At 49.9% G+C, this 24395-nt stretch overlaps 1 protein-coding gene across 1 annotated transcript in view; it reads left to right on the top strand.

Moving 5' to 3' along the window:
- FANCA (FA complementation group A) overlaps positions 1 to 24395 on the top strand; it is a 42930-nt gene that overhangs the window by 17664 nt on the left and 871 nt on the right. The window contains exons 18-42 of the mRNA XM_054170313.1: positions 178 to 266; positions 1106 to 1166; positions 1251 to 1300; positions 2290 to 2363; positions 4411 to 4515; positions 6082 to 6224; positions 6682 to 6752; positions 8048 to 8147; positions 8969 to 9168; positions 9964 to 10060; positions 10278 to 10454; positions 12051 to 12124; positions 12804 to 12932; positions 13913 to 13979; positions 14222 to 14388; positions 14918 to 15023; positions 16149 to 16208; positions 16944 to 17048; positions 17645 to 17757; positions 18923 to 19064; positions 21139 to 21201; positions 21996 to 22101; positions 22481 to 22556; positions 23202 to 23358; positions 24018 to 24110. Coding sequence (XP_054026288.1) covers positions 178 to 266; positions 1106 to 1166; positions 1251 to 1300; positions 2290 to 2363; positions 4411 to 4515; positions 6082 to 6224; positions 6682 to 6752; positions 8048 to 8147; positions 8969 to 9168; positions 9964 to 10060; positions 10278 to 10454; positions 12051 to 12124; positions 12804 to 12932; positions 13913 to 13979; positions 14222 to 14388; positions 14918 to 15023; positions 16149 to 16208; positions 16944 to 17048; positions 17645 to 17757; positions 18923 to 19064; positions 21139 to 21201; positions 21996 to 22101; positions 22481 to 22556; positions 23202 to 23358; positions 24018 to 24110 — 2625 coding nt within the window. The remainder of the gene's footprint in view (positions 1 to 177; positions 267 to 1105; positions 1167 to 1250; positions 1301 to 2289; positions 2364 to 4410; positions 4516 to 6081; positions 6225 to 6681; positions 6753 to 8047; positions 8148 to 8968; positions 9169 to 9963; positions 10061 to 10277; positions 10455 to 12050; positions 12125 to 12803; positions 12933 to 13912; positions 13980 to 14221; positions 14389 to 14917; positions 15024 to 16148; positions 16209 to 16943; positions 17049 to 17644; positions 17758 to 18922; positions 19065 to 21138; positions 21202 to 21995; positions 22102 to 22480; positions 22557 to 23201; positions 23359 to 24017; positions 24111 to 24395) is intronic.

Genomic DNA, 24395 nt, shown 5'->3' with positions numbered 1-24395 from the left:
GTGGCTCAGACCCAGTTCCTCCATCCCATAGTTTGATTCTGCATATCAGGCAGTCCTCATCAGCTCCCCTCACAGCACAGAGAGCTGCTCCTAGCCCCGAGAGAACAAGCAGGGAAGGTTATCGCCACCCTTCATTCCTCACCACAGTTTTCTCTTCTCGTTGCTTGTGTGAGCCAGCCCCAGAGCCAAGCCCTTCGTGATGTTGAGAAGGCCCTTCAGATCTTTGAGACCACGAGGAAGATCCCAACATCTGTGATAGAAGCCAGGTACTTCTCCACTCTTGGCTTTAGCTCTACTACTACTAATACTACTTGGAGCACAAGCCCTGTGAGGTGAGGCTGAGGGAGCTGGGGTTGCTTAGCCTGGAGAAGAGGAGGCTCAGGGCAGATCTTATTGCTGTCTACAACTACCTGAAGGGAGGCTGTAGCCAGTTGGGGGTTGGTCTCTTCTCCCAGGCAACCAGCACCAGAACAAGAGGACACAGTCTCAAGCTGCACCAGGGGGGGTTAGACTGGGTGTTAGGAAGAAGTTCTTCATAGAAAGAGAGATTGGCCATTGGAATGTGCTGCCCAGGGAGGTGGTGGAGTCACCATCACTGGAGGTGTTTAGGAAGAGACTGTGTGGGGTGCTTGGTGCCATGGTTTGGTTGATTAGATGGTGCAGTATGTTAGGTTGGACTTGATGATCTCGAAGGTCTTTTCCAACCTGGTTAATTCCATTCCATTCCATTCCATTCCATTCCATTCCATTCCATTCCATTCCATTCCATTCCATTCCTACTACCCAAGTCCAAAGCAAAACAAAACAAGGAAAATTGAGGGTGTGAGTAAAAGAAGTTTGGGGAAGGTCTTCCTGTGTTCCCCACATCCTCAGGTGTCACCTAAACAGAGGTTCTTGGAGCAGTGTGCACACTGCAAGAGAAGTCCACAACTCTTCTGCTAAGTAGAAAGCTAAACTAAAGGAATTAATGACTGCTCATCTCAGCTGAACTCAATTTGTGGTCATTCCTGGTGTTGCAGGAGCCAGATGAATTCCTGAGGTAAGGGAATGGCTCCTGGCAGCTTCGGCACTGTTAATAATTTGCTCTATTCCTGTTCTGTTGCAGCATTTTCAGGCGACCTTATTATACTTCTTGGTTTCTTCCTGCATTGCTCCAGCCCCGTGTGGTTAGTATTTGCTCTTGGCTGTGTTCCTGTGACCCTCCCAGGAGCTGTGGGTTTGCTCCTGACTTCCTCCTTTTTCTCTTGCAGCTTCCCAAACCCCCAGACGCTCGCCTGGCTTTTATAGAGGCTTTGAAGAGGTACTGAGACATCCCAGTGATGTTTTCTGCACAAGCTGCTGGACTTTCTTCTTCACAAAATCCCAGCTTGGTGGAGGTTGAAAAGGGACCTCTAGGGATCATCTAGCCCCTCTCAGAACTCAGGCTTGTCCTGCAGACCTGTTTAAAAGAGCTTGTCTGCATTGCAGCTTGATTTAAATGCAGTAATTCCTCTGTAACCTGTCATGAAGGAAGAAAATGTTGGCAACTCTGTCTGCAAGTGAGGGATTGGGTCCTACCTTGTCATTTCAGTCTGGCTAAAACAGACTGGATCACTCTTCACCAGGAAAGCTGGAAGAGAAGCAGCTGAATGTGTGATGTGTTTCTAGTGCTGGATATAATTTTGTGCTGAGTCTGAAGGTCAGACTGGTGTCCATCACCTTGGTGTTTTAGGTGTGTGAGCACTGCATGTCATACAGCTTGTGATCTTAAACATGTACTGCACATGAAATGGGTATTAGTGTATTAATAACATAGTATTGGGCTCCTGTAGAGGAAATGGCTTCAAGTTGCCCCAGGGGAGATTCAGGTTGGACATGAGGAACAATTTCTTCCCCTTGAGGGCTGTCAAAGCATGGCCCAGGCTATTCAGGGCAGTGGTGGAGTCCCCATCCCTGGAGGGTTTTCAAAGCCATGGAGATGTGGTGGTGAGGCACATGGTGTAGTGGTGACCTGGTAGTTCTGGGCTAATGCTTGGACTCAATGATCTTAGAGGTCTCTTTCAACCAAAATGATTCCATGATTCCCTGATCCTAGTGTGTGTTACACACCTATAATACTGGCTCTGGAAGCCTTGGATATAATTTTCTGGCCTTTGTGTCAGATGATGATTAAAAAAATGCTTGAGATGCTCTCTGTGCTTCAGAGCTGCTGTAATGACATTTCATGGCAGGGCTGCTGTTTGTGCTTCTGTTTACCATAATGAGGTTATGTGGTATAATGGATGTCTGTCTTTTTCTTTCTTCTCCTAGAGCTGATAAAATCCCCTCAAACTTGTACTCCACATACACACAAGCCTGTCATGCTCTGAAAGAGAAAACACAAGGTAAAAAAAAGCATCTACTTATGCATCAGCTTGAAGACAAATTAATACTTCCATTGCTTCACCCCTGGAGGGGAAACTTTCCAGAAGTTAGGGCTGAGGAGGTCTTTAACCTCTCCATACATACCTGCATGTTCTTAATCTCTTGCTGAGACACCACCTAGTTCCTCCTACAGTGATTGTCTCCTGCTCAGGCAGGATTTCTGCCCTTGGTTGGTGCAGAGCATGGTGCTGAGGCTGCAGGATGCCTGAGCTGGCTGATTGACATCATCTCAGTCTGGCTGACTGACATCACCTCAAACACATCCCAACGAATCAGCCTTTGCAGCTTGGATGCTTCACAGCCCTGGGTGTGAGCTGGCTGTGCTCAGCCCTTGAGTAATGTCATCCTCCTTTAAGAGTGCATTACTGGGGTCTGGAGGACAGAAGGGGCTGGGGAAGGTGTCAGCTCTAAAGGGGTTGCAGTGCAGTTTACAGTTGTTTGAGTAGGAAGGCCCCACTAATTTCAGGTCCCATCACTGCAGCCACATCACTGGTGTGTTGGTTTAACTGGCATGTAATGAGCTTTGCTCTCTCTTTCAGCAAGGGGGTGTTTCCAATGCCTCTTAAAACAGGCAGCCCCCTCACTGCAGGTTTATGTGGAATGAAAAGGTCAAACTATGACCAGGGATCACTCCTGGGGTGTGTGGGGGGATGAATATCTGAAGCTGGATCTGTGACTGGCTCCTTCTTGGAGTGCTTTTGGGGTGTTGGAAGCGCTCTGGCCATGCTGCAGCTCAGAGCCATGACAAAGCAGTCCTGGGAGCGCAGATGTGCAGAGCCTGCCTGCGGAGGTTGTCCTGGCAACGGCAGGGATGAGGGATCCCTGGGGCCTGCCGGGATGGGCACAATCCCGCCGGGCAATCAGGGCTCGGCAGGAGCCTTTGAATTGCCAGTGACCTCTAGTGGCATGGCCTGAGCTGCGTCCCCTGCACTCTGATCTGCATGCCCTGCCACTCCTGACATCCTAATGCCATCCCCTACATCGTAATCCTGTCCCCTCTATCCTCATCTGTGTCCCCTGTGTCCTGATCCCACCCCCTGCCATCTCCTCCCCCCTGATCTGCATTCTGATCCCGTCTCCTGCATCCTGATCTGCATCCCCTGCCATCCCCTGTGTCCTAATCATGTCCCCTGCATTCTGATTGATCTGAGCTGGGTCCCTGCCATTCCCCAGCATCCTGCTCTGCATCCTGATCCTGTCCCCTGCATTCTGATCTATGTCCTCTGCCACCCCCCGCACCCAGATCCCTCCTGATGCCCTTGCACAGAGGCAGGATTTGGGGCAGGACTGGCTGTTGTCAGCTCCAGGCCTGCCCTGCTGGTGCTCCCTGAGTGCAGGAGGTGACTCAGCAGGCTCCCAACACCTCTCTGCTTTACAGCCTCTTTGCAACGAGTATTAATTTGAATGAATTATTTACTCCTGTTCCTGGCTGGGTTATTTCTGGCTGTGTAGGAGACTCTGTCCTGCCCAGCCAGCTGCACAGGTGGTGGCTAGGACCATGCTGTGGCAGCTGGTGGCTGGTGACACTCTTTGTAGTGGCAACAGGAATTTCCTTTTATTTCTTCTTTAAGCCAAGAAGAGTTACAGGGAATGTCTGGAGATGTGGCAGAGTTCTGGCTTGAGGAGCTGGTGCTGTAGCATCCTGTATGTGTCTGTGTTTTGAGGCTGGTTCCATCTGAGTCTTCTGAGGACAGCAAACGTTTCTGTGAGGGGCAGAGAGCTGAAGCAAGTAGGAAGGCAGCTCTGGAAGGAGAATTCCTTCCCTTTTTGTCTTTGAAAGCTGAATCCTTTCTGCAGCTAGGTGTAAGCTCATAAATGATTAATCAAAGGGCACATTTGAACACGAAAGCAGAGCTGCTCCTGTGGCAGATTGATGTTTTGGGGTTCTGCTATGCCTTTCAGAAAAGGAAATGCTGCTTTTGGAGCAAACCTGTGCAGAGGCTGCTGAGTGCTGGTGTAACACATGGGGTGAGGATGAGCTGTTGTGTTTCTCTCTTTCATATCCAGATGAAGCAAAAGCAGACACTGACCATTCCAAAGAGCCTATTGAGCAGCTGGAGGCTGAACTGGCTGAGCTGAGAGCACTGGTTGTGGACCAGGCTAAACACAAAGGTATGCAGGGAGACAGGTTAGAGCCACCCCTAATTGCTTGTTGCAACAGCTGTGTTAATAAATGTGACTAATGCTGGCCAAAGCAGCAGCAGGAGTTACTTGCCACTGGGACCTGAAGATGGTCATCTTTCAGATCTGTATAGCCCTTCCAGCTATGAATATCTAAGTATTTAACAGCTGATGTATTTCACACCATCACAGACTGGTTATTGTTAACTGGAATCTGCTCCCTGATCCAATCTCTTTGAAGTGACTACAAAAAATGGCTGCACTTCAGAGTGGCCAAGGGACAGGATCAATCATTCACAAGGGAAGAGCTGCTGGAAAGGGACTTCTCATCTTTGCTCCTTCATTTAACAGTATTAAATAGTTTGGAAGCACATGTGCTGCTTCTCCTGTGAAATCAGAATCACAGACTGGTTTGGGTGGGACAGGACCTTTAAAGCTCATCCAGCCAACCTCCCTGCAGTCAGCAGGGACAACTGGAACTAGAGCAGGTTGCTCAGAGCTCAAAACAACCTGACCTGCAATGGTTCCATGGATGGGGCATCTCCCACCTCTTTGGGCAAACTGGGGCAGGGTCTCATCACCCTCAGTGTTAATAAATTCCTTCCATCTAGTCTGGATCTCTCCTCTTCTAGTTTAAACCATCACCCCTTGTCCTGTCACAACAGGCCCTGCTAAAAAGTCTGTCCCCCTCTGCTTACCAGCCCCTTTGAGTACTGAAAGGCCACAGCAAGGTCTCTCCTTTCCCCTACTTGAGCTCAGAACTCCAGGTCTGCAGCTTTGGGATGGTCACTTGGGACCACACTGATCTCTGCCAAAGGGGCAGCACCATTCCTGGGCTTGCCCAGTGGTTTGGGCCCCTTTTGACCTTTTTCCTTTGTGGTGTGACAAACTGTTCCTGATGTGTATTGGTAGTAGCACTGGGGAAAAAGTACTGCTGGCTTCTAAGGTGGAGATGGTGATTCAATGAAGCTAGTGAAGGGTTTGGAGAGCCAGTCTTGTGAGGAGCAGCTGGGAAAACTGGGGTTTGTTGAGCCTGGAGAAAAGGAGGCTGAGGGGAGACCTTCTGGCTCTCTACAACTCCCTGAAAGGAGTTTAGAGCCAGGTGGTGGTTGGTCTCTTCTCCCAAGGAACAAGTGACAGGACAAGAGGAAATGGCCTCAAACTGCACCAGGGGAGGTTTAGGCTGGACATTAGAAGAAACTTATAGACTGAAAGTGTTCTCAAACACTGGAACAGGCCAGGGAGATGGTTGAATCCCCATCCCTGGAGGCATTTAAAAGACAAGAGATGTGGTACTGAGGGACATGGTTTAGCACCAGACTTGCTTGAGTTAGAGAATGATTTGGCTTGATGATCTTCAAGGTCTTTTCCAGCCTAAACTATCATTCTGTGAGTCTGTGATCACTGTGTCCCAGCTAACATTTTTTTTGCTCAGGAAAGCTTTTCATAACCTACTTTGGGCTGTGATGAATTAATCTTATTTGTTGTTCTTCCTGCCATGTGGAGGTGTAACTCTTCCATGCCTTCTGTCTTGGTTCTCCCATCCTGTTCCTGCAGATGTGCCAGCACAGATTGCTGTTATTTCTGACAGACTCAGAAGCGTTTTGGGCCCCAGCAGTGATGAGAATGAAGCTGCTACTTCAAATTCTCCCATCCAAATAGACATTTCTGCCCCCAGGCTGGAGCCCAGCCGTCAGCCTGTGAGTACCATCTGGCTGGGGGGGGGTGGTGAGAAACAGTGAGGCTGGGGAGGTAAAAGTGCAGCTGGATAGGTGTGAAAGGCTGTTTGTCTGCAGAGGCCAGGAAATTCATCCTCCTTTTGTCTGCCTGCTCCTGCCCTGCACAAACTATTCATGTGTTTAACCTCCTGGAAGCTGTGGGGTGACTGGTGGTGAGATGTAGAGATATGTCCTGTCTGAGCAATCCTATGGTGAGCTTAGCTCTCTTCACCAGGCTCCTCTTGAGAGCTGGGGGCTGGGATCATTCCAGGGCTGTTAGGAGCTTAACTTCCCAGCTTTTCTCAGCACCAGTGGGTCCTGTGCAACTGGTGCATGCCATTAACCAATTTGTCTCTTGTTTCAATGTCAGAAGCAATACATATACAGCACAAACCCAGACCTAGATAAGTAGGAATTAGCAACGTGCCTCTCATTTCAGGTTGTTGATCTTCTGCTGACATCATTCTGCCAAAACCTAATTGCTGCTTCCCATTTGAACCCTCCTGACAGGTAAGATGTGAGTAAAAGAAGCAGGGAACTCAGAACTGGCTAAACAGTAGAATTTCAGTGCTTATCCAGGGGTGAGGAGGGACTTGCTTTGTTCTGAGTTTCTGTAATCTAAGAACTCTCTCACTTTGATGTGTCTCTGTGCTCCTGCTCCTGATCCCATCAGAAGGTGGCACTTGGCTCTGCTTTGTGCTCGGTGACAGCTTCCCACAAACACTGTGCTCAGGCTCCATGCTGAGGGGTGGGGAATGGAGCAAACTCCCTCTCTCCAGGAATTACTTCCTGGCTAACACCAGAGATCAGGGAGGAGGAGGAGGCTTGTCTTTGACAGTGAGTGCTGCTGTGTCTTTGGGGTGTCTTTTTGGCACCTTCAGCCTTCATCTGTAGTGCCATTTCTAACATGAAATGAGTGAGGCACAAGGCTGAGCACTGCAGGTGCAAGAGGAGCAGCACAGTCCACCTTCTCTCTGCCTCCCATCCCCTGTTGCCCCTGGAAGGGACTTGTTCTGGCTCTGGACTGTATGAGCACTCCTCCACCCCTGGAAGGACTCTCAGTAGCCATCTCCTTCCTGACATAACAGAATTCTCTAAACATTGTGTTCACTGGAAAATGGTTTTGTTGGAAAACAAGTTGCCTGGGGTTGCTGCTGCCCACAGTGCTGGAGCAGTGGCTGCCTCTCTGAAGTGCAGTGTGCCTCTTTCCCTCTGCCTTACACTGGTTTGCCCTGGAGCAGGTGTGTGGAACACCTGTGCTGGGAAGTAGCTGTGATAAACAAGAATGTCCTCGGAAACTGTTTCTAACCCCAACTCCTCACCTGATCTCCTTTGAGGATGTGTTTTTTTCTGTTAGCTGGGTGGGAAAGTCCCTCCTCCCCTTTTTCCTTCCCTCCCTTCCTCTATTCTGCAACAGGACCTTGTCATATTCTTTCTTTCTTCTCTTGCTTTGGCTTTTGATCCCATTTATTGCCCTGTCTCTGTTTAACTTGTGCTCTCCATTTGAACAAAGCTGTTTGTGCCCCAGGCAGCTTCCTCCTCTCTTTGTAGTCATCTCAGGACACCTCTTTGACCACACATTTTATAATATTTGAGGCAGGGCACTGCTGGAGTTCTTCCCTTTGTGGGGATCTTCTGCTCAGGTCACTCCAGAAGTGACACTGGAGGCTGGCATGATAATTGTCCTGTATTTAGAGGCAAGTGTGGCTCAGGTTCTCTGTGTTTCAGCATTTTTAAAGACCTCTTCCTGTACTGGGGGTAAAAATCAGCAGTAAAATGAGCATGTGTTTTTCTCCCTCCTGCAGGCAGGGACCATGCCTCTCCTTGTTGGTGAAGATGATGTGTGGACACAGGAATCTCTTACCTGCACTCCTGGGCAGGCTCTGCCAGCTTATTTATCACCAGGTTAGTTTTCCAGCCACAAATCCTATGGGTATAGCGTGCTAAAGGCTATCCCACCTCCATTTCCTGAGCTGTGGGGCATTGCCTGTCTGGACTGCACCACCAAGGGAAATCATCAGCTCTCAGGCTTTCAAAAGCACCCCAAACAACAAAAACAAGACCTCATTTTGGACAGATAATCAGGGTTTGCTCTGAGGAATGTGAGCTGAGGCTTTCCCTACAGAAATATTGCTGCTGAAGGGTAGTGCACTCTGAGATGTCTTTCAGAGAAGCTACAGTAAGGAAGTTCATGAGCAGAGACAAAAGAAAATTGTTGAATATTTCACTCCAGAGCTTCCATGCTGAGTATTTCAGTTGCATACCCCATCAAAAATGAAAAGAAGACCCTAGATTTGGGGCACAGCAGTGCATGGTTTCCTTCTGGTGACCTGCTGGGTTTATTTCCTTTACCCCATGAAACTCTAAAGGTGAAATGAAAGGTTGATGGACTATATTAGCTGTCACAGAAGCTCAAAAACCTTCAGAGTCTCCATATTCTCTGGACTAGGTTACAGCTAGTTGCTCTGAGCTGTTGTTTAACAGAAACACACAAACTGAGCTGCAGGTTGGCCTGAGACAGCTGCACGACTGCAAGAAAGGAAGAACATGTTTGAAGGAGCTGGTGCCTCCTCCTCTCCTGAGCTGACATTGCTGCACTAATTAGTCATTGGACAGAAGCAGTGCTCTGCTGCTAGATTAATTCTGAGGGCTTTCTGACAAAGGTTGTGTTCTTGCAACTGAAATGGTTCTGACCCTTTGGTTCTTTACTCGTGTTTGGCTTGCAGGGTCCTTCCCTGAACGATGCTCACATTTTAGGACTAGCAGCTTTTGTGATCCACTTGAGTGAGTCCAGAGCTCTAATCCCTGCAGTGGAAGCCAGTTTTGGGGTTCCTCAGCCTGCTCCTGAGCAGGGCCTTTCTGTTTTGGAGTACTGGAACTGCTTGCTAGCGTGCAGGACCCAGGAGTCTTTTGTCTTCTGCATGAGGTAAGATCAGGCATCCACCACCTCCTCACTTCCCTGGGTGATGGGTTTCATTTTGCCAACAGAGGGGTGCTGGTGGAGCTCCTGTGGAGCATTTTAGAGCAATAGGTTTGTGTTGCACAGAGAAACAGATCCCACCTGGAAGAGCATCCTGGTTGTGCTGCCTACTGAAGGAAGGGCTGGCTGGATGCTGTCAGAGGTTTCAGTTCAGTCACTGGTACTGAAATTTGTGCTGTTAATGTAGGTGGGGTTGGAACAACATCAACAGAAGTGGTCCTGAAAGCAAATTAGTGTCTTTGTGAGGAGGAAAGGCTGAGGGACCTGGGGCTGTTTAGCCTGGAGGAGAGCAACTTGAGAGAGGATCCGATCAATGCTCAGCAAGAGCTAAAGGAGAGGGGATAAGAGGATGGGGCCAGTAACAGGACAAGGGGCAATGGGCACAAATTGGAACCCAGGAGGTTCCAGCTAAACAGGAGGAGAAACTTTACTGTGAGGGTGCTGGAGCCCTGGAGCAGGCTGCCCAGAGGTTGTGGAGTCTCCTTCTCTGGAGAGATTCCAAACCTGCCTGAACATTGTGATCCTGGGCAACCTGCTGTGGGTGACCCTGCTTTAGTAGGGGGGTTGTACTGGATCATCCCCAGAGGTCTCTTCCAACCCCTACCTTGCTGGGATTTGGTGGCACGTTGGTTAAAAGCATTTTTCACAGCCAAATCTTTGTTCTGACTTTGGACTTCCATGAGTAGGAAAAGATATGATGGAACCTAGCAGATAACAGAGCTTGTACTTTTTCTTTGTCAGGTTCTGCACTGCAGCAGTATCTTATCTCATGTGCAAGTTTTCATCCTCTTCTCATGAAGAGCTGAGGGCCTTGCTTCCTCCTGGCCTTGTTAAGAAGGTAAAAGTGAACATGTTTTGCTGTTACTCATGAGAAAAATCAGTTTGGGATCTATTTCCCCCTGTGCAACCATAACTGGTACCAAAACCCCCTATGTAATAATGCCTTTTGGTACCCTCCCAGGTTACCATTTGGTGGATGTGCCTGTTTGGCTGTTTCACACAACCAGAGCTTGCTTTGGTGCTGGGAATGAGCAGAGTTTGTGTCTTTGTTTTAGCTGCAGTACCTTGTGCCCCGGCTGTGCTTGGAAGCTCGAGGAATCCTGTGCCAGGAGGCTCAAAGTGACCCAATCTGGAGTTCCCTGTCATGTCCCTCCCTCAACTACAGAAGAGCCAGCCTCTCTTTATGGAAGCAAACACACTTCCAAGAGCTCTTGAAGGAAAAAGCATTCCAGGTATGAGTCTTCCCATGACTCTGTTTTCTCACACCTGCCCTTTGCAATTTCTTTATAGGTGATATAAAGCTTCCTGTAAAAACAGGAGTGGCTTGAGCAGCAGTGGCTGAAGATGAGCCAGCATGTGCCCAGGTGGCCAAGAAGGCCAACAGAATCCTGCCTTGGGTCAGCAACAGTGTGGCCAGCAGGACCAGGGAAGTGATCATCTCCCTGACCTAGAATCCTGGGTTCACTTTTGGGCCCCTGACTCCAAGAAGGATATTGAGGTGCTGAAGCATGTCCAGAGAAGGGCATCAAAGGTCTTGTGAGAAGCAGCTGAGGAAGCTGGGTTTGTTGAGCCTGGAGCAAAGGAGACTGAGGGGAGACCTTCTGGCTTTCTCCACCTCCCTGAAAGAAGGCTGGAGCCAGGTTGGGGCCAGTCTCTTCTTCCAAAGAACAAGCAACTGGACAGGAGGAAATGGCCTCAGGTGGCACTAGGGGGAGGTTTAGGTTGGTCATTAGAAGAAAATTCTTCACTGAAGGGGTTCCCAAACACTGCAACAAGCTGCCCAGGGAGGTGGTCAAATCCCCATCCCTGGAGATGTTTAAAAGCCTCAGAGGTGTGGTGCTGAGGCACATGCTTGGTCTGGATGAACTTAAAGCTCTTTTCCAACCAAAGTGATTCTGTGATTCTATGATCCTAATGCCTGAAGGGTTGGTCTGACAGCTGAAGGAGGTGTGTGCTGGGTTGTGTGCTCAAAATAGACAGTGATGATGAGGTAGAAATAGGAAACTAGAGGTGAAGCTTTTATGTCCTCATTATTGCAAAAGCAGAAAGCACAACAAGATGTACCTTATCAGTAAGAAAATGATCAGGAATGGTAGAGAAAAGGGTTGTCCATAACCTTAGCTCCCCCCTGAGTGCTGCCTGAGGAGTGGTGGTGAGTCACACAACAGAAAACACTGACTTTTGTTGGTGCTTTGGCTAAATGCCACTGCTGTACCTGGCATCATTTGGCTCTGCCTTGCTGTGAAGCAGGTTAACACCTCAGCTGTTCTCTTTGCCCCAGCCTTGCAATGCATCTGATTTGACAGGATTTCTTATTTTAACCTAGTTCCTTTAAAACCAGTTTGTCTTTGTGCAGAGGAGTTGCTCCTGTTGCTAGAATGACTCCTTGTGAGTGGCTAGCTGGAACACCTTTGCATCACAGCCTTCCTTTGATGCTCAGCCCAGTCTGTCTGACTGCAGCCCTTTGCTCATGTTTATTTCTAAGAGCAGACCTTCATCCTGGTATCTAGATTTTAAGAGGATGAGCATGTTTGCAAATGTCCAAGGGGGTGTGTGTGTGCCAGAGATCTTTATAAGCTTGCTTTCAGTGAATTTTTGAATACCAGTGGGGTTTGAGGTGAGATTCCTTGCAAGGGAAACAATGCAGGAACTTCCTTGGATTGATATCTACCTGCTTCTTATCTCTTAATCTGAACAGGATTGTGTCTGGGTGTGGGTGAAGGTGGGTTCTGTGCTGGGAAGGAGGTAACTGCTCTGCCCTTTTACCTGAAGTTACAAGCTACTTGCTTTGCTTGTCACCCTCTTATCTAAATCTCTGCTTTTCCCAGTTGTCTTTCAGGGAGTGGCTGCTGTGGGAGGTGGAAGTGTTCCCTGAGAAGGATGTTCTCTCTGCTTCGGAGAGGTGAGTGCAAGAGAGGCTCTAACACTTCTAGAGTCTTTCCCACCCAAATTAAGGAAAAACAATGAAGATCAGGACTTAAAAACCCAAGCTGTTGCAGGACACAAATGCCTGCTGACTAGTAGGGATTGTCCAGAGCTCAGTCAGTGCAGCATGAGGTGTGCTTTAACAGGACGTTCACCAAGATAAACTCTGCCCCTCATGTGCAGTCTAGATAACTTCACGAGAACCTCTCCATTTCCAGAAGGAAGAGATGGCTGAAAGTAGGACTTGAGGATGGTGGATGACTTTATCTGTGCTGATATGAGTGCTTTTATCTGTCATTCATACAATCCCAGACTGGTTTGGGTGGGAAGGGACCTTTAAAGCTCATGTAGTCCAACCCCGCTGCAGTCAGACATCTGCATCTAGAGCAGGTTGCTCAGAGCCCCAGACAACCTGACCTGGAATGGTTCCAAGGATGGGGCAGCTCCCACCTTGCTGGGCAACCTGGGCCAGTGCCTCACCACCCTCAGTGTCAAACATTCCTTCTATCCAACCTGAATCTCCCTCTTACTTTAAAGCATCACCCCTTGTCCTGTCACAACAGGCCCTGCTTGGTGTACGAACTTCCTCCTACATCACGGGAAGTGCACCACTGAGACTTTGTGACTGCCTTTCTACCTTCTGTTCAATGCTGCAGACATGATTTCCATTACTGGGCTATCTATCAGTGGTATCTCCCTGCACCTTCTGCTTCTGGTGGCTGCGATGGAGACCTGGCGGCAGCGTGTGGCGTTATTGTCAATGCCATTCTGGATTCCTTACAAAGGTACTCACAGAATCCCAGCATGCTGAGGGTTGGAAGGGACCTCTGGGGATCATCTAGTCCAACCCCACTGTTAAAGAAGGGTCACCTACAGCAGGTTGCCCAGGATCACAGTGTCCAGGCAGGCTTGGAATCACTCCAGAGAAGGAGACTCCACAACCTCTCTGGGCAGCCTGCTCCAGGGCTCCAGCACCCTCACAGCAAAGAATTTTTCCCTCCTGTTCAGATGGAACCTCCTGGGTTCCAGTTCATGCCTGTTGCTCCTTGTCCTGTTACTGGGCACCACTGACAGAGTCTGAGCCCATCCTCTTGCCCCCCCACCCATCCAAGCTATAGCTCTTGCTGGGCATTGAGAAGATCCCCTCTGGGGCTGCTCTTCTCCAGGCTAAACAGCCCCAGGGCTCTCAGCATAGAGATGCTTCAGTTCCCCCATGATGTCTTCATAGCTGCCACTGGTCTCTCTCCAGCAGCTCTTTGTCTCTTTTGACCTGGGGAGCCCAGAACTGTTCCTAGTACTCCACAATAGTCTGTATCCATCCCTGCACTTCACAGCAGCAGTGGTGCTGCTCATGACCTTCCAGCCAGGAGCCAGGAGCTTGTGCCTTATGTGAGGCTGTGGCTGCAATTCCCTCCTCCCAGGGCTGGCTGGGAGGTGGCTCTGCCTGACTCACCCATCTTTGCATCAGACTCTTGCTGTAGGTGACAGAGGTCTGGGGCTGCAGTCACTGCCCCGTGTCTGTTTGCCTGTCTTGAAAGTTGAATTTATATTCAGATTGGTTTGGCCGGACAGGCAGCAGTGCCCCTGAGGAACTGGCTGAAGCTGGAGTACGAGGAGGGTGGGCTAGAGGAGAGGTGCTGCCTCAACTACAACTTATTTAAGGAGCATTAATGCTGGAGATTTATGTTCATCTGCAGGCATTGTGTTTGGGTGGTGTTCTCTTGGGCTGAGAGGGACAGTCACCCGGTGTGTCTCTTAATTCCAGGTCGGACCTGGGTAGCTGTGGCCAGTCGAAGATGTGGGTCAACCCTGACATGCTCTGCAGGCTGCAGGTGATTTCAGGCTCTGATGCAAGCATTCAACCCTTGAATTTGACCAGAGTGTTTCCCAGTACCTCAGTGTGTGCAAGGCTGACATTGGGCTCTCAGGCTTGAGCCGTGGCATGGAAATGGAGAGAGGGAGAGAGAGATTTTTCCTATTGATCTCTTTGCTTTACTTCACCAAAACACAGAGGGTTTGAAGACAAACCAGCATGTGGCCCTGACAAACAACTTTCCCCCCTCTCCCTGCTCAGGAGCTGGTGCTGGAGCTGGGCTGTAGGCAAAGGTTCCTTGCTGGCTGCAGGTATAGCCAGAGACACTTCCTATTCAAGATCCTTCAGGAGAGGCTGAACAACAGAAAACCTGGTTCTGCTCTGGGAGAGGAGCTGTGGAGGCAGCAGGAGTTGCTGCTGCACAGAAGGTAAGTTCAGACCTGGACAGCTGGGAACACCTCAAACCAACCCATTCAGTTATGGAGTGTCCCTGCAGAGTTGGGCAGCCTCCCACAGCCAGTGAAAATAACACTTTAATGTCATGGTAACATCTGTGCAAGAGAGATTTATGCCCTGCTATTCCCATGAATTAACTTTGTCTCAGGCTACAAGTTGCCCCTACCAGCAAACCCACACACCTTCATGTTTACAGCCAGCAACACTCTTAACCCACCACTTGAGTTAACCACCATTGAATGACTGTTTGCTGCTGTCATCAAAGTCTGTGTTTCCATTTTTGACCCATTTACAGCATCTTTGAAACGTGGTTTGTATCTCAGGGTCTCACTGACATGCTGGTTCTTCTCTGGGCAACTAGAAAAATTCCTCATGCACTTTGTGTCCACGTGTTTGAGATTGCTCATGTCTGACAAAGTGCCCTGAGCATCACCCTGAGTGGGGGGTCTGGTTCTCTTCTTGATGGCAACTTCAGCTTGGCTTTTGGTTTTCCTTCCACAGGCTTCTGGTAGGGCTCCCTGCATCCTCTCTGATCATGACATGTCAAAAAGGAAGGAAAACTGTGTTGGACTGTGAAGACTTCTTTCATTTTGTAAACTCAGAGCTGGTATGTGTTGGCCAAGGGATTGTTTCTCCTTCCTAAGTGTTCTACTTTAAACTTAGGGTTAGGACAGGAGTTAAAATGCAGACAAGCTTAAGCTGAGCTTATATCAGGGTGTTCAACTCATCATGCTCAAGGCTTTTTCCAGCCCTTGACTCTGCAGGTTCCCCTCAGCACTGTCTGCTGTGGGGTGACTTCTGGGTTCATTCCTTTGGAATTTGAAGGCATTTTACACTGTGGAAAGAGAATCCTTGGGAAATGGTCTATGGAAATCCAGGGTGGAGCCAACCAGCATGGCAGTGGAGCTGGGTAGGCAGAGTCCAGGGGTGAAATCAGAGTGGCCTGGCAGTGGCTTGAGCAGTAGGAGTGCTCCTCCCAGCTGTCTTGTTCATAACAGTGCGTGTTTCTGGTGCACACATGCATGCAGCAGCCTTGGGGCTGCCCTCTCCTGTGTGGATGCATCATTCTCTGCCACCACTCTTCATTTATTGATGATGAGTTAGAGAGAAACCTGCTGTGTTCCTGTGGAGGCCTGGAAGGGGCTGAACATGAGCTCTTCTCCAGTTTCTCCATTGTGCCAGGGTGTTAAACAACTTCACTGTGTGTGTAGTGAGGCCCTGCTCATCCTCCCATGTTTGTTCACTAGGGCAACACTCAGCAACACCCCTGCAGCCTCCTGGAGCGGGAGCAGTTGATCTGCAGGTCCCACAGGGCACTGTTTCCTGCTCTGAAGGATCACTGTTGTTTCTGGGCATTCATCCTGACTGCCCTTCCCAAGCTCTCCTGTTCTGTCACATTAGGTATAACCAGGAGCCTCCATTCCACACAAACTGCTTCTGCTGTCTGTGACACGTGGGGGCTGGTTTGGGCTTGGTGATCTTAAAGGTCTTTTCTAACCCAATGATTCTATAATTCTGTTTGCTTTTTGGTGCTGGGACTCTGAAGCACTGACCTAGTCTGTGGTGTTGATTTCTATGGAGATGAGGTTTCTGCAGTCCAGACTGGTGCTTGGGATCTCACAGGGTGGTTTTGTGCCAAGTCCTCTTGTGCCAGACGCCCCAAATGGTCTAAGAAAATCACAGTTCAAATGGGAAGGAATGAATGTTTTGTTCTCTCCTTGTCTTCCCACAGAAGCAGGCCTGTTCCAGAGGGTATGCACTCTCCTACGACATCACTGCTCACTTCTTCAGGGTAATGCCTGCCTCTGTCATCCTGCTGCAGTGTCTGTGCTAGCCAGAGTAGATGTTTCTTTACCAGGATCCCTGACTATACAGAATCCCAGCATGGTGGGGGGTGGAAGGGACCTCTGGAGATTATCCAGTCCAACCCGCCTGCTGCTGGTCACCCACAGCAGCTTGCCCAGGGTCACAATGTCCAGGTGGCTTTGGAACCTCTCCAGAGAAGGAGACTCTACAACCTCTCTGAGCAGCCTGCTCCAGGACTCTCCCAGCAAAGTTTCTCCTCTGTTCAGATAGAACCCCCTGGGTTCCCCCTGTCACTGAGCACCACTGACAATAGTCTGGCCGCATCCTCTTGCCCCTGACCCTTTAGCTCTTGCTGAGCACTGAGCAGATCCCCTCTCAGGCTGCTCTTCTGCAGGTTAAACAGCCCCAGGTCTCTCAGCCTTTCTTCCTCACAGGGAAGCTATTCTTAGTAATGAGGCTTGCTCTTTGTACCCTTGTTTTGAGAATTGTTGGTGTAAATTCCCAGACAAGGAGCAGTCATCTAGAGAGGAGGAAGCAGAGGCAGAGCTGCTATTTAATCCAATCCAGCAAAGCTGGTGAGGGAAGCAGCAGCTGTAGGTTTCTTTTGCTGAGCCCATGCTGACCCCTGCAGTTATCTTTGCTTAATTCACACATGGCTTGTGAAGCATTCCAAAGCAACAGAGACCTGTGTGTAGTCATCTTCTAACCCATTCTCCTCCAGGGCCTGCTTAATGCCAGCTTGGACTGCGAGGAGCCAGCAATGGTGGTCAGCAATGTGCTAACAACCTGTCAGAGCCGGTGCCCTGTCCTGCTTTTCTCTGCAGTGGTAACTCCTTGTTTGATCTGGGGAGTGAGAACTCGCTTCTGGGTCATGGCACTTGTTTTAATCTCCACTCAGTGTAAACTGGGAAGCATGGGGATGATAATTCTTGACGCCTCTGGGAAATGGCAGCGTGTTTGTGTACCCTGATCCCAGGTCTGGGCATGCAGCCTTGGTTCTAGAGTGTCTAGATCAGCAGAACAGAGGCTGCTTGAAAGTGAGAAGCTGGGAGACTTGTCTTCATTTCAGATGCACTGGTTGATAGAGGTCAAGTGACCAAAAAGTCCACAAAGCATCCTGTGTGTAACTCCTCGTGGGGACACATGTTTCTGCATGTGCGTCAGCTTTGAGACGAGTTTGGAGCTGCTTTATTGTGGCTTGCAGAGCACCACAGTATAAACATGGTCACAAATGATCCTCCTGACATTGCCAGGAAGTGAATCTTCTCATGTTTCTCCTGCATTTATATGCAACTTGGACTTTTTATAGGGGGGGTGGAAATCCTTTCTCTGCATACCCGACTGAGATAACCTGCATACCTGCCTGCAGACAGCCACTGAGTGTGCACCACTAATGCTGCTGGTTTCCATCTTTCCTTCTAGCTGTGGTGGCCAAGGCTGGAGCCAGTCATCTGCTCACAGTGGAAGAGGCTCTTTGGGGCTCCACTTGCAGAAGAGCTGGAAAGGCTGAGGGAGCAGCACTCCTCAGCTGCCAGGTGTGTATGGGGAACCCAGTGAGGATTCAGAGGCAGGAGAGATCATGGAATTGCTTCAGGTGGAAAAGACCTTGGAGTCAAGCCATTCTCTAGCTTTACCAAGTCTGGTGCTAAACCATGTCCCTCAGCACCACATCTCTATCTTTTAAACACCTCCAGGGATGGGGATTCAACCACTTCCCTGTGCAGCCTGGTTCCTCTTGTCCTGTCGCTTGTTCCTTGGGAGGAGAGACTGAGCCCCACCTGCCTCAAACCTCCTTTCTCAGGCAGCTGTAGAGAATGAGAAGGTCTTCCCTCAGTCTCCTTTTCTCCAGGATGGTCAGTCTCAGTACCCTCAACTGCTCCTCACAACATTTGTGCTCTAGACCCTTCACCAGCTTTGTTGCCCTTGTCTGGACATGCTCCAGCATGTCAATGTCTTTCTTGGAGGGTCCAGGAAGGCTGGTCTGGGCCAGACTGGGGTTCAGCAGGCAGTAGGACATGCTGCTGTGGGCTGAGGCTGGTAGGACAGCTTCATGCAGGTTCCTTTGTGGAGTTTAAACTCAAAGTGGGTCACTATAATTATTTAGTCTGGCCTTGTGTGTAATGTGGGTCAGAGGGTTTCACCACAAGGAGAAGAGAATCTCTTCAGAGGAGACTGGCAGGCAGAGTCCTCCTTAGACAAACTCTGGAAATAGCCTTTAGCACAGTGTTGAGTCATCTGCTGGAGCTGCCACACCTTCTGCTCCCTGGATTGGGCCAATCCCTGGTCTCCTGAGGCTGCTGACTGCTGTTGTGCTGGATGCTTTCTCCTTTACCTGCCCTTATATGTCTGCTCAGCATTCAGCATCTCCAGAAGCTGGGCATTTAGTGTAAGAATCCCAATGCAGGTTATTGCAGGCATCAATCACATGTGTCTCTAGTAGTGTATGGAGTTAACTACCTGCCCAACTTCTGATCAAAGAGATTTGGGAATGCTGCTGTCTGTTCCTAGACATTTTTCTTTTTAAACTGTCTCAGTGTAGCATCCAACTGCAGGATGAAAGAACTGAAGGGAAGAATTGTTTCTTTTGCTGCCTTTGCCCAAGCCCCTGATGTATTTTCTCCCTATTCACAGCTCTGATTTCTTTTTCTATTCTCTTTTTCCCCATCCAAACTCATGATATGCTGTTTTTTCTTCTCCTAGCTTCCTTTCCTCAGGAGCAGTTTTCTCTCCCTCTGGCCCTCCTTGGATTTCAGCTGCCTTCCTCCACTGCACTGTTCACCAGCAGTCACCACACAGAAGGGAGAAAGGGGTACTGGAGAGGCTGGGGACTGGCACAGAGCAGGCAAGTCTTGGCCCTGTGTTACAAGCCTGCTGTTCCCTGTGCTTAGAAACAGGGAGCAGAATGGCTTTAACTGGAAAATGGGTGTTCAGAGCTACTGGTGATAAACCCTGGTGATAAATCTTGCTGGTGGATAACTGATGAAAGGTGGCTGTCAATTGCCGGTTGCTAAATACTTATCCTAGGGGCAAAGTTGTTCCAGAGTCAGAAGTTTACCTCAGATAGTGGCTCCTCTGTGAAATCAGGAGGACTTTGAATAGCTGCCTTAAAAAGTGAAGCTGGGGAGAGCACTGTGGAGATGGAGAGCTCAATCCATGGCATGCTGGGGTCACTCTTCCTCTAACAAATCATTGAATGGTTTGGGTTGGAAGGGATCTTAAAGATCATCTAACTCCAACCCTCCTGGGCAGGGACATCTCCTACTAGAATAACTTGCTCAAGGCCCCATCCAACCTAGCTTTGAATACCTCTGGGTCTGGAGCCTCTACAACCTGTTCCAGTGCCTCACCTCCCTCAGGGGGAAGAATTTCTTCCTAATGCCTAACCTAAACCCAGCTTCTTCTAGTTTGAAGCCATCACCCCTCGTCCTGTCACTCCATGCCTTGGTAAAGAGGAGCAATCCTCCTGGATCTTAGCTCTGGTGACCTGGCTGGAAGGTTAAGGAGATGCAGAAAGGCTGGTGAGACAGGAGTGAAGGTATTTTAAGGACTCTGGGAATCTCAGGGATGGATTTCCTGAGGGTTTCCCAAGTCTGTCCCAGGAAATGCCTCCTCCACATTGCTATGCTCAGTGTCCTCTGTTCAGGGCAATGATCTGATGTGCAGGATGGAGGAGGAATCCCAGCTCTGTCTTCTCTGTTGCTCTCCTAAGGGATAACCAGGATCAGAGATCCATACAGGGAGTGTCCCATGCCAAGACATTCACAGGGGAGTGGCTCTGAAGCAGAACCTTGTGCTTTACTATTTGCTCTCAAGTTTTATTGCTCCAGGCATCAGTCACAGCAGCAACTCCTCTTGCTATAGGATCGACTCCTCCACTGTTTGGCCTAGAGCCAAGAGCTGTTAGTCACAGATTGGTGTTGATAGGAGAGTTTATGACCTGTGGAGTAACAGCAACTTTCACCTCAATCTACCTTGAGATAGGAAGAGGACACCAGAGAGAGGGAGAGAGGGCTGAGTGCATGTAACTGGGGTCCCATCCCTGGAATTGTTCCCAGCTAGGTTAGATGGAGCCTTGAGCAACCACTTAAAGCAGATGTCCCTGCCCATGCCAGGGGGGCTGTGGAACTACCTGATCTTTAAGGTCCCTTCCAACCCAAACCATTCCATGATGCTATGATTCTGTCTGTCAGAAGGGGGAGTGTAGTTAGCCACCTTTTGGGGGTGAGACACTGCAGTTAAATCCAAAGCCACATGAGCCATTCCTTTTTGTTTCTTTCATCCATGTGCAGCAGTCAGAGCTTCTGCAAAACTCTTGGATGAAAGGAGACTTCTCTGGCTGCCACATTCCCTGGCCCGGCCACAGTGTCTGTGCAGACAGATCTGCACTCAGAACATGCTGTCTCCTTTCCCAGACAGAGGCATAGAAAGGAGGGTCAGCTTCACAACTGGATTAGCAGCACATATAAACAAATTGCTTTGACTTCCCAGGATCACAAAGCCACCACATCTTTTAATTTGTGTGTTGGATCCATAAAAGCCAAAACCAGCATGTGCCAGGGCAGGATTATGGTGCTGAGAGGAGATGCTGCCCAGCATCTGCTGGCTGTGAACCAACATCAGCTCTCTTCCAGGTTTACACCTGTGGTAACTCACTTGGTTTTCCCTGTGTTTGGGAGAATTTTCACCAGGTACCTGATTTGCTTCAAGAACAGTGAGTTGGGTACGGAGTTCACCCTCAGAGGCAAGGAATAATGCTTCCAGAATGTTGCCCTCACCTGGGAGGAGCAGCAGAACTTGTAGCTCATCCAGGTTCATCCTGGGAATGTGTTCAGTGCAGTGTTATCTCCTGCTGGGAGAGCACAAGTGCTGAGGCACCAGCAGAGCCAGCACTAACAGCAGGTCTCTTTTGCTTGCAGCTTCTCCTGTCTCTGCTCTTCTTCTCCCTCATGGATCTCATCTCGGCAAAAATAGCACCAAAGGTAAGCTCAGCCCTGAGGGAATTCTCATGACACTGAGTGTGTCTGATCTGCTGTTTGCTGCCTGCAGTGCTCTGTGCTGCTCCTGTGAAGGCTGCTGGTTGTTCTGCCAGAAGGAGAGGATCAGCAGCACCCCAGACAGAGCCTGCTCAAAGCCCTTCTCTTCCTATCAGATTAAACCTGCGCTTTCCTGCAGCTGACATTATCTCCCCTGCACCAGGACAGCTTTTATTTCTCTTCCTGAATTACTTGCTCTTTTCAGTTCCCTCTTCAGACTCCTCACCTCCCAGGTAGTGCAGGATCCTCCTCTCTTCTCAGTCTGAGCTTTTGTGCAGCATCTTCCACTTCTTAGATGACATTTTTTCCTCAGGCTGGAAGCGTGGGAGACCTCCTTGTGGCCTTTCTGTGCTCAAAAGGGCTGATGGGAAAGATGGAGACAGACTTTTGAGCAGGGCCTGTTGTGACAGGACAAGAGGTGATGGTTTAAACTAAAAGAGGAAGATTCAGACTGGGTAGAAGGAAGAATTTTTTGACACTGAGGGTGGTGAGACCCTGTCCCAGGTTGCCCAAAGAGGTGGGAGATGCCCCATGCCTGGAACCATTGCAGGTCAGGTTGTTTTGGCTCTAAACAACCTGCTCTAGTTGCAGATGAGCCTGCTGACTGCAGGGGGGTTGGACTAGATGGGCTTTAAAAGTCTCTACCCAAACCACACTGGGATTCTGGCATGAGGGGCTCCATTCTGCTCTGATGCAACTAAAGCCTGAGACAAACAAGACCTGTCCTTTCTGACATACAGGAGGGACTGGATTTTCAGACAGCTCTGGAATGGTCCCTGGAGATCTTGCAGTGCCTGGAAAACAGAGGTCTGTCCTGGCTACTTCTCTTCCACCCAGCAGAGAGAGGTGAGCAAGTCCTGCCCCGACCTAGGGTGGAGAGGTGATGTCTGGTGATGCCCCATTGCTTTGATTGATGAATGTACCTTAAAGAACTGGAACTGATGGGCCTTTGTAAGCACCACAAAACAACCTTTACTGGAGTAAAAGCTGAGAACATCCTGCTTCTACTGTGCAGTGTGGTGACCAGGAATGACCAGCCCTTGGTGGTGTTCCCTCTGGTAAAGCCTCAGAGGGGACAGCTCGCTTCTCTCGGTGGTCACCACACCCAAGCACCGGTGTTTATTGTGGGCTGAAAGGGACTTGCAGCCCTTGTGCTGCTGTGGAAGCACGCAGGGTGGGGTGAGGACCACTGGGGATGCTCAGTGCTCCTTATTGTCCATTGCAGACCTGGGAAAATACCAGATCCTGCGCAGCGCAGCCTCGGAACGTCACAGCCGGCTCCTGCCTCTGGCCTTCTACTGGTAACATCATGCTGGGCTTGGAAGGGAGGTGTTCATGGCTTGGGAGGGAAAGAACCTTTAAAGGTCATCTAGTCCAAAGCTCCTGCAGTGAGCAGGCAGTGAAAAAGTAAATGATGATAAATCTGCTGTCATGGAGGTAACAGCACTGCTGGCCTGAGCTGTGCAGGGGAGAATGCTGGAGCAGGGCTGGGTTGCTATTTCCAGAGCTCTGTGTCTCACTACAAGTTCCCTCCAGCTTTGAGCTCCAAGCAGGAGCGTCCTTGGCTGTCCTGCTCCCAGCACTGGGTGGCCCTATACATAGTGGGACTTGTAAAATGGGCAGTGGTGACAGAACCAGCTGCATTTAGCTCCTGTTGGTTTGTGAGTCCACATGGAACCGTTGCTAACCCAACAAGTTCCACCTAAACGTGAGGAGGAACTCCTTTGGTGTGAGGGTGCCCTGGAGCAGGCTGCCCAGAGAGGTTGTGGAGTCTCCTTCTCTTGAAGAGATTCCAAACCTGCCTGAACACTGTGATCCCAGGCAAGCTGCTGTGGGTGACCCTGCTTTAGCAGGGGGGTTGGACTGGATGATCTTCAGAGGCTCCTTTCAACCCCCACCATGCTGGGATTTGGGGATCCTGTGACATGATGTGTGACCTCCTCCAGCCTCACCCCTGGCTTTCACCACGAGCTGCTAACCAGAGAACAGAGCTTCCTCTACACAGCACTTGATCTGTACATCCAGCTGCTGCGGCTCTTCGTGGAGGGCAAAGACCTGCCCCAGCCTGACCAAATGGGACAAAGCCCAGAGCCCACAGAGCATGTGAGTGAAGCTAAGTCTCCCTGTTCCCCTCCTGTAACTGTGAATCTTGTACCTGTGGAGACCTTCTGGCTCTCTGCAACTCCCTGAAAGAATGCTGGACCCAGGTGGGTGTCAGTCTCTTCTCCCAAGGAAAAAGTGATAGGACAAGACAAAATGGCCTCAGGTTGCCCCAGGGGAGGTTTAGGTTGGACAGGAGGAACAATTTCTTCCCCTTGAGGGTGGTTAAGACCTGGCCCAGGTTGCTGAGGGTGGTGCTGTCTCAAAGCCATGGAGATGTGGTTGTTAAGGGCCATGATTTAGAGGTGACCTGGCAATGCTGGAGTCATGGCTGGATTCAATGATCTTTAAGGTCTCTTCTAACCAAAACCATTCCATGATTCTTATTCTTTATTCCTTCTCCTGCCACTTGTTCCCATCTTCCTGTGCAGAGCTGCCTATGCAGGCACCTGGCTCACACCTTGGCACTAAGAGGAGCTGCTGTTGCCCAACTTTCTCACCACTGTCTTTACTTGTCCAGGAGCTCCAGGTGGATGCAGTCATGGACCCAGACCCTAGGTGCCACTTAGTGGTTCCCATCTTAATTTTGGAGGCAGGAACTGAGCTGAAGGTGATACTGTGCTTGCTTTTGATGGGCTGTGTCTCTTCTGCCTGCTCTCCAGGGGGATCCCTTGGAGGTGCTGTCCACAGCCCGGCGGTTCCTGCTTGGTGCGATCCCACGGTGCCATGCCCAGAGCTTCAGAAGCATCCAGCCGGTGCGTTGAGACTGTTCCCTCTTCTCCCAGTGGGTGAGAGCTGGAATTGCTGCTTCTCCCTGGGGAGTTTTTCTTGGGCACCAGTTCTGTACTGGTGCCTCACCCCTGACAACACTCCCTGTTTTCCTTATGCACTTGGGAGTGGTGGGGGACACCTGCTGCTCAGGCAGCTCTAGGGCCCTTGTCCTCCCTTGCCTCTTCCAGTGACATCAAACCCTGCCCTCACCCAGCACTTGCTCTTGGGGGAAGTATTGAGTACAGCAACGTGGCAGGTGTTGGAAGCTC

The sequence above is a fragment of the Dryobates pubescens genome, chromosome 19, assembly GCF_014839835.1.
Source record: "Dryobates pubescens isolate bDryPub1 chromosome 19, bDryPub1.pri, whole genome shotgun sequence".
NCBI classification, from domain to species: Eukaryota; Metazoa; Chordata; class Aves; order Piciformes; family Picidae; genus Dryobates; species Dryobates pubescens.
Note: the sequence above shows the minus strand (reverse complement) of the source record. Positions and strands in the feature narration are given on the sequence as shown.